Raw genomic sequence first — 13,214 nt, 5'->3', positions numbered from 1 at the left:
CTGTGTTTATTTCAATTTCAGGATGATAAATTGGTGATTCAAGTTTGAAATGATTGTGAACTTAATTTCAAAATGATTAATTTATTTTGATTTTATTCCTAATTTGACTATAAATTTATTTTGATTATATTGGTAATTTGAGGGTGAACATGATAGCACAGTTTGGAGATTTGTTGTATTAGTAAGTTGAGGAGCTCACCTTAAAATAAGTACTCCAAATACAATAAGCTCACCACACATTTAGAAACCTAGTGTTTAATTTAGAATAACAGAAACCCAAACCAACTACATGGACCAAGTAATAAAACACATTTTTTCAAAGATCTCCTAACCTGTGTCTTTTATTAAAAGAGTTAAAAGAGCTGTCTGTCTTAACAAGCCATGTGTCTTCAGGCTCACGTTACCTCCTAGCTTGAGTAGTGAAAAATGACCCAGGCCTTCAACAGTTAACACCCAACTCAATGAGTAATTCAAGTCATTGGTAACCTGGTATTAATGATCTTTACTTTTAGAATAACTGACTAATTAGATAAATAAAAGGACTTCTGGTGCATAGAACTTGGCAGAATAAACAGAATGAAGGTTTTGGTCTGCGACTGACCTTATTAGCAAGGATGAATTTACACCAAAAGGCGTGTATCTCATTATCAAACAAAAATCGATAACTAATACCGAATAATGTCAATCAAGCATCAGTGTTCTAAGGCATAATGAATACAACTTCATAAACTTATTTAGATTTTAGCATCAATTTTGTGTGGATCATAACAATGAAGAAATATATATGTTCTACAATGTCTTGCATTTAAAAAGCAAAACTATAACTAAACAAAAATTGAAAACAAATAAAACAGTTTTTCCCAATGTTAGCAGGACTTCAATCTTGAGTTGCAGCTCCTTGGTTGAGTTCAGCAAACCTCATACCAACACGCATAGAGTGCTTTAGAAATTTTTCTGCACATCTTCGAACACATGTTTCCTCCTGCTTTTGCAGGGATTTATGCTTAAACGTATCAACACAATCGTGAAAGCATCTCTCCACCAAGTTATTATACATTCTCAAGCTGCAACGCAATTTTTAAATTATAATTAGGTAACCTCGTCTTACAACATGACAATCAATGCAATCCATATAATTAAACATCAAAAATACAACATTAAGCTATCCCATGTAAAACTACAATTAAAGCTGCCAAATGGATACCAACAGGCAAAAGTCATTGTAGACTTCAACTTGGGAGTGACAAATGTCATGAGTACCATATTAAGTAGAAAAGAAAAATCAACATGGTAATAAGCATTAATCTATCCCACCTAATGAACTAGTAAATAGGGTAGCACTCTCCTCATGAGCTTAAATCACAAAAAGTGATGCTTTTATGGAAAGAGCTTCCAATAAGATGGATTAAGGTACATCACCGAATAATCATAATATAAGTAAAGCTGATAACAAAGAAATAGATACCACCAAGTGAGACTCATTGTAGATGTTGGCTATTAAAGAGGTGGAAATGTTACGAGTCTCACATTGAGTAGATAACAAAAATAAATATGGTAATTAAGCCATGAGGTCCTCCCGCCTAATGAACTAATCTTTTGGGGTAGATTTTTCTCATGAGCTTAGGTCATAACAATCTTCATTAGACAAAGCTCGCCGGAGGTGCTAAAATATCAAACATGAAACTAACAACTAACACATGACAGCTACAAGTGATTGATTACAAAAACAAGAAATTGCAGAGAAATAAATCACTTGGTAAAAATGTAGTTCCCAAAAGGTCCAAAAGCAACATTCAAAAGTCACAGTGGTTTTAAGGAGAACATCATTATGGCTTCATAGAACAAGTAAGCACAAAATTTGCAACTACTGTGCTTCCAATAAATTAAAAAGAAGTATGAAGCGAAATTCAACGCATGATAGTAATATAATACAAACCAACAGAAAAAAATCAAATTGAAAGTAACCAAACCAACAGAAAAAATCGAATTGAAAGTAACCCATGTAACAACTTTGAGGAGTAACGTAAGCAACAGAAAATAAATATTACTTTATCAAAAAGAAAAAGGGGTTAATGTACACCATCACGTATGATAGATTAATTAAGCTGGCAACTATGTTATTAATCACAAATAGCATGGTGTAGCACCAAACCCCTAAACTGATGTAGCAGGATAGTCGCTATTGCAAAGACTAAAAACCAGTGTGCAAAATAAACATAAATACTCAAAAAAAAAATAGGAAAATAGAAAGAAAAAAAACTAGAGACTTGAACTTAATAATTAAAGAACCTAAAGTATATAGCAATAAAACTTAACAAAGAAGAAAAACATAACAGAACTGAACCAAAGGTAGGAAGAACATAAGGATTGTTTGTGAGCAAGAACATAACAAAATGAAGCATATAATATTACTCTTAAAAGGTTTCGAATTGTCATTTGCACCCTTAAAAAAAAGAGAAGGGTTTAAAAAAAAAGACTAGAGTGCATAGCCTGCCAAAGGGAAAAGAGATACCAACAAGGGAAAAACAAGATAGAGTATGAACTCTTTGAGAGGCGACAATGTTACTGTTACCATATTCAGTAGGGGAAAAAATCAACATGGTAATTAAGCATTAAGCTCTCCCACCCACCTAATGAACTAGTCTTTAGGGTAGCACTCTCCTCATGAGCTTAAATCATAGCAAGTGATGTTTATATTAAGAGTTGGAATATGGAAAGAGCTTCTAATAAGATGGACTAACAACTAACACTTGACAGCTACAATTGATTGATTACTAAACAAGAAATCACAGAAATAAACCCCGATTTAAAAATGTAGTTCCCAAAACGTCCAGAAGCAACATTCAAAAGAGTCACACTGGTTTTAAGGAGAACATCACTATAGCTTCACAGAACAAGCAATCACAAAATTCACAACTATTGTGCTGCCAATTACTAGTATGAAGCGAAATTCAACACATGACACTAAACGCTACTAATACAAACCAACAGAAAAGAACAAATTGAAAGCAACCCTAGATATAACAAATATAAATATTAATTTTTCATCAATAGAAAAAGGGGTTAGATTTCGAAAACCTGTCACGGACTTGGAGCTGATCAATCATGGCAGTCATTCTCTGTTGATCTTCCGCTGGAAGAGAAGCCATATCAGCAATCATGTTTGGGTCCATTATGGATCGAACGCCGTCTAGGGTTTTGAGAATGGGTTTTTTGTGCTTTAGAAGTAAACCCTAATAGAGTGTGGAAGAAGATGAGATCGCAATGCTATCAGCCGCTACTTTACACATATGGTTTTGTGTGGGGCTTTTATACGGTGCTGGTTGGAGATTAAACCTGCACGTGCCACTGTTCTAGTTACACTTTTTTACACTTTTATTTTTTAGCAAGGTAAGTATTTTGGTTTTTTTATTATTTAGTTTTTATTTTAAAATTCAGCAATTTGATTTTTTATCTAATATCCTTTACAAAAATCAAAGTACTTGAAAAAATCAAGTATACCCTTTTATAAAATGTTTAAACTTTTCATGAATAAAAATGACTATTCAACACCATGCTTTAATTAAATTAAATATAGATTTATAAAAATCAAAGTATTTGAAAAATCCAATTATACCATTTTGATAAAATATTTAAATTTTTATGATTCTATGGATAAAAATGACTAATCAACATCATATTTTAACCTCGTTCATTTGGTATTTAATACTGCTTATATGTGATGCTTACCATTTTTGTTTAAATTAAACTTTATTTTTGTATAACAGATTTTAAAGGAAAGTTAGATTGACAATCAATAATACTAAGATGTAGTATATAGAACATTTTTAAACTGTTTTGAAATCTACAAAATTAGTGAATGGTGTAGGTCCAATTTAAGTTATTAGTTTTAAAGGATTACCAGAATATTAGTGCATATTTGTGTATACTCGTTTAAGGAATATTGAAAGGCCATTTACAACTGATAATCCACACAACTTCCTATTTTAATACCATTATTGTAAATTTTTGTTTTCTATGCTTGGTATCTTCCATAAAAACCCTAACAATGTCAATAAAAACCACAACTTCTCATTTTCAAGTTTCAAGTCTGAACTCTAATTGTAAGTCCGGATGAAACAGCGTCGACGGTGAGGGTTTCAGATTTTGAATCAAGCTTCATGATATCTTCTTCTTTCGCCTTTGTTTCTGTTTATTTCTAAATCACTTTTCAAATAATCACTTTCCAATACATAGAGAAGATATGAAAGATGGAAGTTGTTTATTATGAACATTTTGAGTTCATCGACGATGCCATTTTAGAACTCACTATCAGCAATCACCTTTTATTTTGATAAATCGACAATCTGAATTTTGATGTTTGTGAATTTTTTTCTTTGCATTTTGAGATTAAGATGCTAAACTTTAGATCTATTTTTTCTTTGATGTCATGGGATATGCTTGGATTGGATTGTTTATTCAGCTTGGATTGGCTTATTATTTTTTTAGGTTTGACAATACATTTTTTATATAATATTTATTTTAATTAATTATAATATTTATTTACTTGACAGCAAATTAACCAGACATTAAAATAATGAATTCAATATTTATCACTATTAAATGATATTTATTTATAAACATAATTAAATATGAGAAACGTATTCATCGCTATTTAATAAGTAAATTTAAGATGATATGACAAATATTTAGTTTTACAATTATTTTTATAGACGCAAATATTATCAATATTTTTATAAACGATAAAAACTCAACTACTGAAATAAGTTAAAAATATTGTTTATAAATGGTCACACGGATTCAAAGCACTTATAAACGGGAAAAAATCTAGATGTTGATATAATTATCTTATTAATTAAAGTTGTTAAGTCTCTTAAGGAGCTTTTTGGCGCCAAAATGAATGATATTTTTGTATTTTCACATATTCATTTATAATTTATTTATTTATTTATTTATTTATTTAATTATTTTTGAATTTTTTTATTTTTATTCATTTATTATATTTTTGTACTAAACACAATAAGCATAACCCATGTTTTTTTAAAATTAACTACTCATTTCTTAACTAACTGCTCACGTTTACTTTATTGATGCACTAACAAACCCTTTATATATATAAAAAACTATTTTAATTAAATAATTTATTAATATTAAGCGTCTCATATTTTAATAAATTATTTACCACAATTACTTTGAAGATTCTCCCTCCTAGTGTGTCGGATCATACTCTCCTTTGTGTGGATGAGAATACGCCTAGAGGTAAAGTAATTTGAAGATTCAAATACTACAATTACTTGGCTGGAATGACTGGTTTATGAGGAGGTGGTAAGAAAGAGTTGGAATAAGCCTCTACAAGGGGAGCCTATGTTTGTCCTTTGGAGTAAGCTTCAGAGATTGAAACCTGAGCTAACCAAATTCAGTAGATCTCTTTCTAATGTAACATAAGAGTTGGAAAAAGCTAGAAAGGAGTTAGAGAAAGTACAAAAGAATCTTATTCAAAACAGGATGGATGTTGAGGCTATTGAAAATGTTAAGATACATACTAATAGTGTCATGAAGTGGAATGAGTTGGAAGAGAATATGACGCAGCAAAGAACAAAAATAGACTGGCTGAGAATGCAAGATGGTAATAATGCTTACTTTTATGCCTCCATAAAAACAAAGATCCAAAACAAGAGTATGCAGGTTTTACACCAAAGTGATGGAACTGTGTTGACTGATAAAGAAGATATTCAGAAAGAGGTGCTGACTTATTACATGAGTATTATGGGGACTGTTGCCTCAACACTCAAACATGTAGACATTGAAGCTATGAGGAATGGGAAGCAAATCACTAAGATTCAGGGAGAAACTCTTATTGCAAAGGTAACTAAGGAGAATATTTACACTGCTTTGAAGGGTATATGTAATCTGAAAGCCCCTGGCATAGATGGATATGGGGCTAAATTCTTTAAGTCCAGTTGGCACATAATAAAGGATGATGTGATAGCTGCGGCACGGGAATTCTTTGAAAAAGGGAATCTCTTCAGGGCTTTTAATGGCACGGTAGTAACACTTATCCCAAAGACTGATCAAGATAAAATTTTGAAGGAGTATAGGCCTATTACAAGTTGTACTACTTTCTATAAGATTTTGTCTAAAGTGATGACTAACAGGCTGGGCAAGGTATTACAAGATGCCATTCACCAAAGTCAGGCAGCATTTGTTCCAGGCCAAGTTATACAAAACCATATTCTTCTAGCTTTTGAATTAATGAAGGGTTATGCTAGAAAGGGTGGAACCCCTAGATGTATGATGCAAATTGATTTTCAGAAGGCCTACAATATAGTATACTGGAATTCCCTTGAATGTATCCCGTTGATGTTTTTATTGGCTGATTGGCATTTATGTCTAGCTAAAATATAATAGCAACAATATGTAATAGAATGTATAAGTCTTGCAAATATTAAAGAACAAAACAGGTACAAAAGCAAGATGTTATATGGAATGTCATGACATCAACTCATGACATTGGGCCTCCAGAACTGGAACATGAAGATTCAGTCTGATACTCAACTGATATAGAATATTCTATGGAATATTATGTAATCCTATGTGGCGCAGATTTAAAGGTCAAAAGAATCAAGTCAGAATATTGAAGAATCAAATCAGAACATTGAAGATTCAGCTGTTTCTAATTTAGGAGATAAATTAGGAAACTTATGATTGAAGACCTTTCTTTTAGCCGAAGATATCTGCTGATTTGTAACAGCTAGTAATGCTGCGATTGTGAGCCCACGTCCAGTTGGGAATAGGTTATAAAAAGAAACCTTTTTAACCTAGTTTTGTAAGCAATCGAGTATTGAAAAGATGTAGTCTTTAGGGTTTGTAAAGGTAGACCACCCAGGTTGTGGGACGGCTGCCATGTTCTTCTCGAAACCAGTAGGTAAGAGAAGTATTGTTCTCACTCGAAACCTATAGGTAAGAGTTGAGTATTTTGGTTCTTGATTGAAGTTGTGAAACAATATCATGTATGTATTCTTGTAGTTGTTTAAATAGATGTTACAGGGTTATAACAGTTAGGTATCACTAGGGAGTGAGTAGAGGTTCTCTTATCTTAGATGGAGTTCTAAGATAAAGGTTACATTGGGTAGTGACTAGGTAAACCAGAGGTTGTTCATCTGTTAACCAGAGGTTGTTTACATAAAATAGTACTACTGATAGTGAAATCTTCTTCCTGGCTTGGTAGCCCCCATAGTAGGTTGTTTGATCGAACTGGGTTAACAATTCATTATGTTATTTATCTTCTACAGTGTATTATCTGTTCGGTCTTGGATGTCGTAACATCGTGTATAACATCAGGTTCAGGGTTCTATTACAGAACCAATGAAGTTTACAATCTAGATATGTTGACTGAACTAACATGGTCCCAATATTCATGGACTCCTTCCTCTTAAGGAGTAATCAAAAATTGGGGATCATTATATCCTTCCTTAGCTAAGCTGATAACAGATCAAATGTCTTGACATCGTGAGTGACATCCTGAGTCTGTCATACCAGAATTTCAATTGGTATCAGAGCAGGCATCCTGTCTGTCTCTGGATGAGATCCATGGGTTCTGGTTGTGCTGGAGGTAGAAGATTGTCTGAACAAGAAGTGTTCAGATTGTATGGTCCCTTGAAGTGGAGGATGGACCTATATATGGATGATTAGACCAACCCGACCAGAGTTGTTATGGCTTCTTGATGAAAGGAGATATTGATGCTAGAACAAAGAGAGTTAAATCCAAATCCTTCATGCCGGAGTGAAGAATTTGAATTGAACTGTTCAGCCTGTATCTATGAACAAAGAAGAAAAGTATCAAAACCTTCATGCGGGAGTGAATATGTTAATAAGGTAACCTTTGCGCCTATGTTGTTTAATCAGGTCAGGACTTTGGTTAGGTCTAGTATGTTGTTTGGTGCAGAAGCAAGCATTTTGCAGGGTTGAGTTACATTCCATCCTTGGATGTCATGCTTACAATTGGTTCATGGAGTGAGCATTGTGTAAGTTCTGTTGATGTATGGCTATTTTCTGGTGCATAGCTTATGGTTCAACCCCTATTGTAAAAGAAAGATTCTAGGGTTATTTATATTCAACAGAATGTATGGCAGAACCTTACAGCTATAATTAAAGTGTCAAATATACTTGAGTAATCTCTCAAGTCCACTCATAATAACATGGTTTATTAGAGTTGATGAATGTCAACTGATCAATGATATTCATAATCATATGTAAGTGTGAACCTGGAAGAGCTTCAAGGATGAAGTGTTCCTTGAAGGAGGAACAGATGTCCTACTGGATGTTGGGACATGAGTATCGGTATGCAGCTACCAGTTGAAGAACAAATGTTCTGGTGCTAAACTAATGTAGTGTGAGTACATTAGTTTGGAACCTACTTCTGACCTAGAAGAGGAGACATCTGATTATAAGTTGATCAGGACACGATCAACAAGCACTTCTACTCCAAATCTTAATTTATGGGAGTTTAGAAGTAAAAGCTCAGTGCTAAAGAAAACTCATGAAGGTATTCTTTTCTGATCCTTTATGTTTAAATTAAGATGAGTTTATATCTGGTAGGTTCTTCTGATCAAAGGAACCAGATATGTGGATTTTCATTCATAACCATAGAGCAGTTGTTGGAGCTGAATAATGTGTCTCAACCATAGTGAAATATGGTCACGAATGTTAATTGCCCTAGTTGTTATCCATAAAGGGTAGTATTATTTAGAATCAAGGAAGTCAGATGGCTCAGAAGAATCTGACTAATTCAGTGTTATGCCATAACCGAGTCTGTTTCAGAAACCTAAATGAGGGAATCTCCTCTATAGGTACAGACTATGGCATCCATCATCTCAAAATCAGAATGAAAGCCTGAAGAAAAGCTTATTTAGATGTTGGCTATTCTATTCCTTGATATGTCTGGATGTTGCTGATAATTAAACTCTATTGTTTCCACCCCAAGTGCTATGAATTAGATGTTAGAGATGTTAACCAAGAACCATGAAGGATGATGTCATATCAGATGCTACAATATCATCTCAAGGTCTTCAGTTTTTTTGAAGTGTTTATTGCCAAGAGTAAGCAAGGAGGTGATCAGTCAGAATATTCTAGTGTGAGTAGTAAATTCTAACTGACTAACTGATAAGTACTTTGACGGGAGACTTAGTACTTATTAGGTGTAGAACCTGGATGCTAGACTGTGAAGAAGAAATCAGTCAAGATGAACTAGTGTGAGTAGTAAATCTTACTGAGTAACTAATGAGTACTTTGACGGGAGACTTAGTACTTAATAGATAAGAAGCCCAAATACAAGTTCCAGTTGTGTATTCAAGGACTAGTGTGAACTAAATGTTAATGTTCAATGTTATCTTCACAAGTTTAGAAAGTTTGGCAATGGTATCTGGTGAAGCATACTGATACTGTTAAATATCTTGATGGGAGCTGGATATTTTCAATAACTATATGAAGAGAAGAAGTATGTGATGAAGAAAAAGCTCTACATGAAAATACATCATCACTACTGTTGAAGACACCAGAGAGATAAGGTTCAGACTTATCTGCTGAAGATTGATTTATGGTTATACAATTATAGTTTCTTCTATTTCAAGTTGCAGAGTGTGGCAATCTGAATCTTGTGTAGCAAGCAAACTGAAGATTCTAAATTTGAAAACTGTGACAAATTCCAAATGAAGGGTGCTTCAAGGACCAACATCAAAGATGTCCTAAATTTGTATATCTCAGGGGGAGTAAGAGAGTATGAAGATCAACAAGGACAATGTTCTTCTGCTTCTAATCAAATGGAAAGTCTCTCAAAGACTAATCTTTAAGCCAGAAGAACAATGTTATACAAGATGTCAGAACATAACTCAAGACATGTTTTATCCTTGAAAACCAGCAAGGATCATTCTTTGTATTATCATCTAAAAACATGTATTGATGGTGTATATCACTTGTTCTGATATAATGCATATTCCAACCATTGCACAAGTCCACCTGATGCAGTTCTTTCTCAAATAACATCTCTTGATCAAGACATTTGTTAAAGTCCAGGTATGTTATTTAAATTGCTCAGGTTTCTAGAGTTTTTTCTGTTTCATTTTTTTGAGTCTTGTTTGAGTCTCTCATGTTCTTCTTTCGGATATGAGTTAAGTCTAAAGTCTAGGTTATGTTTGTCAAATTGTGACAAGCATAGGGTATAAGGGTAGTGTTCAGACATTGTTTAGTCAGAGGTCATTCTTTTCAGTTGTTTTGTAAAGATATTTTTTTTAGTCTTGTTTCGAGTCATGAACACAATTTGTTTCTTGTGTTCTAAGTCATTCTATAGAGGATTGTTATCTCTATGGATAGTATTTGAGTCCCGAACACTGGTTTTCTTAGTCATCCAATGTAGAGATCTGGTTCTCTATACTTGAAAATGGATAATTCAGGTGTGTAAGTTGTGACAACTTTCAGTTTGAGGGGGAGTGGCTTGTATTTCCTTCCTCGTGTGCATCAGATAATGTTAAGGGGAGAAAGCTGATGAAAAAGTATACTGCTGCAGACATGGAAGTTTTTAAAGAAGTAGTATATTTTCTCAGGCAGATGTACTTTGTTTGGATGTCCCAAGGGATGTTGGAACATCATCTCCAGAAGTTTGAATGTGGTGCTCTAAAGAATGACAACCAGAAATGGCCTTATCAACTGACTGTGTGATCTTTTATCTATGATGTGAAACTATTGTCCTACATGATGTAACAACAACACTGTGTGTTATTATCCTGGAAGAATGTCTGGGACTGTGTATATGAAGGTTGAAAAAGCAACATTATTGTCTAAAGTGGCAGTTTTGACATAATGTGGATGAGAATGGGCAGATTATCATGGTGAAGTCTTCAGCTGATGCTGATGAATGTCTGGACAAAAGTTTGGTGTCAAGTGATCATCTACAGAAGGAACATTGTTTGTTCATGTCAAGGGAAGATGTGATGATCTAAATATATGGAGCTTACTTGTATTGTTAGATCCCTTAGGAGGGTGTGAAGAGCATCTGTGGTTAATAGGTGAAAGAGTGCAACGATGAGTGTGTTCAACTGGTTTGCTGAATAGAGAGTGAGCTCTTGAAAACATGAAGATGAGTCTTATGTTTCCATTCATTAATGCAAGTTTTTGCTTAAAGAAGCACAGGTTATCTTGGACAGGAGGAGTTATTAGTCCTTTTTGGCGGTCATTTATTTGGATGGTTTTCTCAAGGTTAGTTGAAGAAGATTGGTTTGTGTGCATAAGCAATAAAAGGTGACAATGTCTAACAGGATGTCATGACATGTTTAAAGACATAGTATCTGCTGAGTCAAACTAGGAAATTTTTCTTGATACTATCTATTCACATCAGTGGACGGTGTAAAGTTCAATTAATGACTATGCATGTGCTGGTTTTAAAGATAACTCCTATCAAAAGAAACAGTCAAAAACTGCTTTGGAAAGAGTAACTTCTTTTGGAACTGTTTCCTAATCAATTGTTTGATCGTTGAACAACACTAAGACCATCGTTATTTCCTATGATCTCAAATGGCTATAAATTGGCGTCTCCACAAGATTGCAGAAATCAAATTCTCTCAATATGTCCTTCGTGTGTATTCAAATTAGCTGTGACCGGGTTTGGTACTGTGATGGGTTCCTATGCCAAAGTTTGTCTAGACAAAGAAAAACATGGGCTGGGGAAGTCATTTGTTTTGGTCATGAGTTTTTCTGTGAGTTCAACAAAAGGGTTCCATCATATACAACTTTCTGTATAGGATCTTTTGTTGTTGTGATTTGTGATCTGAGTTATAAACACAATTGTGATTTGTGTTCTGAGTTACGAGGAGTGGTGGTAAGAATTCATTCATGATCTCTCTTAGACCTTAAGCTAGGATTTGGTTTCTCGTTGAAGACTGAGTAAGGGTTCTCTTATGCCACCATTGGTCCTCAGAGACAAAGGTTGTCTCCCATCGTCTTCCTCATGTACACAAGTGTTGCATGAAGATGTTCCACTGCATACTATGACATCGGCTCTATCTTTGTCATATTATGGCTAAAAAGGGGGAGAGTTTATGATTCTGCTACTATCAAAAGAAACAAAGGAATACTTGCAGACAGAGTAGAATGTGAATCCTTGAAGAACAGAAGACCAATTCTGAGAATGTAAAAGATCTGTTCTTCTTTGTTGTCTTGAAATTCGAAGTTATGTTTTGCTGCATATGTAATTTAATGTATAGTTTTGGCCAAAATAAGCCAAAGGGGGGATTGTTGATGTTTTTATTGGCTGATTGGCATTTATGTTTGGCTAAAATATAATAGTAGCAATATGTAATAGAATATATAAGTCTTACAAATATAAAAGAACAAAACAGGTACAAATTTAAGATGTTATATGGAATGTCATGACATCAACTCATGACATTACGCCTGCAGAATTGGAACATGAAGATTCAGTCTGATACTCAACAGATACAGAATATTCTATGGAATATTATGTAATCCTATGTGGCGCAGATTAAAAGGTCAAAATAATTAAGTAAGAGTATTGAAGAATCAAATCAGAATATTGAAGATTCAGCGATTTCTAATTTAGGAGATAAATTAAGAAACTTATGATTGAAGACATTTCTTTTAGCAGAAGATATCTGCTGATTTGTAACAGCTAGTAATGCTGCGATTGTGAGCCCAAGTCCAGTTGGGAATAGGTTATAAAAAGAAACCTTTGTAACCTAGTTTTGTAAGCAAGCCGAGTATTGAAAAGATGTAGTCTTTAGGGTTTGTAAAGGTAAACCACCCAGGTTGTGGGATGGCTGCCATGTTCTTCTCGAAACCTGTAGGTAAGAGAAGTATTATTCTCACTCGAAACCTATAGGTAAGAGAAGTATTGTTCTCACTCGAAACCTGTAGGTAAAAGTGGAGTATTTTGGTTCTTGATTGAAGTTGTGAAGCAATATCAAGTATGTATTCTTGTAGTTGTTTAAATAGTTGTTACAGGGTTGTAATAGTTAGGTATCACTAGGGAGTGAGCAGAGGTTCTCTTGTCTTAGATGGAGTTCTAAGATAAAGGTTACATTGGGTAGTGACTAGGTAAACCAAAGGTTGTTTATCTGTAAACCAGAGGTTGTTTACATAAAATAGTACTACTGATAGTGAAATCTTCTTCCTGGATTGGTAGCCCCCAGAGTAGGTTGTTTGAC

At 34.0% G+C, this 13,214-nt stretch overlaps 1 protein-coding gene across 1 annotated transcript; it reads right to left on the bottom strand.

The window, feature by feature from the left end:
- Positions 1-679: 679 nt before the first annotated feature.
- Positions 680-3,298, bottom strand: LOC131607037 (mitochondrial import inner membrane translocase subunit Tim9-like). Its single transcript, XM_058879091.1, has 2 exons — positions 3,079-3,298; positions 680-1,064 (listed from the first exon to the last, which is right to left on the bottom strand). Exons 1-2 carry the CDS (start codon positions 3,171-3,173, stop codon positions 878-880), a joined length of 282 nt encoding a protein of 93 aa, XP_058735074.1. The 5' UTR covers positions 3,174-3,298; the 3' UTR covers positions 680-877.
- Between the last annotated feature and the right edge of the window lie 9,916 nt (positions 3,299-13,214).

Source organism: Vicia villosa, linkage group LG5 (assembly GCF_029867415.1).
Source record: "Vicia villosa cultivar HV-30 ecotype Madison, WI linkage group LG5, Vvil1.0, whole genome shotgun sequence".
NCBI classification, from domain to species: domain Eukaryota; kingdom Viridiplantae; phylum Streptophyta; class Magnoliopsida; order Fabales; family Fabaceae; genus Vicia; species Vicia villosa.
This window is presented reverse-complemented; position numbering and strand designations above follow the sequence as displayed.

Bases quoted from the DNA above. Each gene is read 5' to 3' on its own strand.
- LOC131607037 (XM_058879091.1), bottom strand. From the start codon at position 3,173: ATGGACCCAAACATGATTGCTGATATGGCTTCTCTTCCAGCGGAAGAT. The intron at 1,065-3,078 runs GTTTTCGAAATC...ATTGCGTTGCAG, and splicing joins CAGCTCCAAGTCCGTGACAG to CTTGAGAATGTATAATAACT.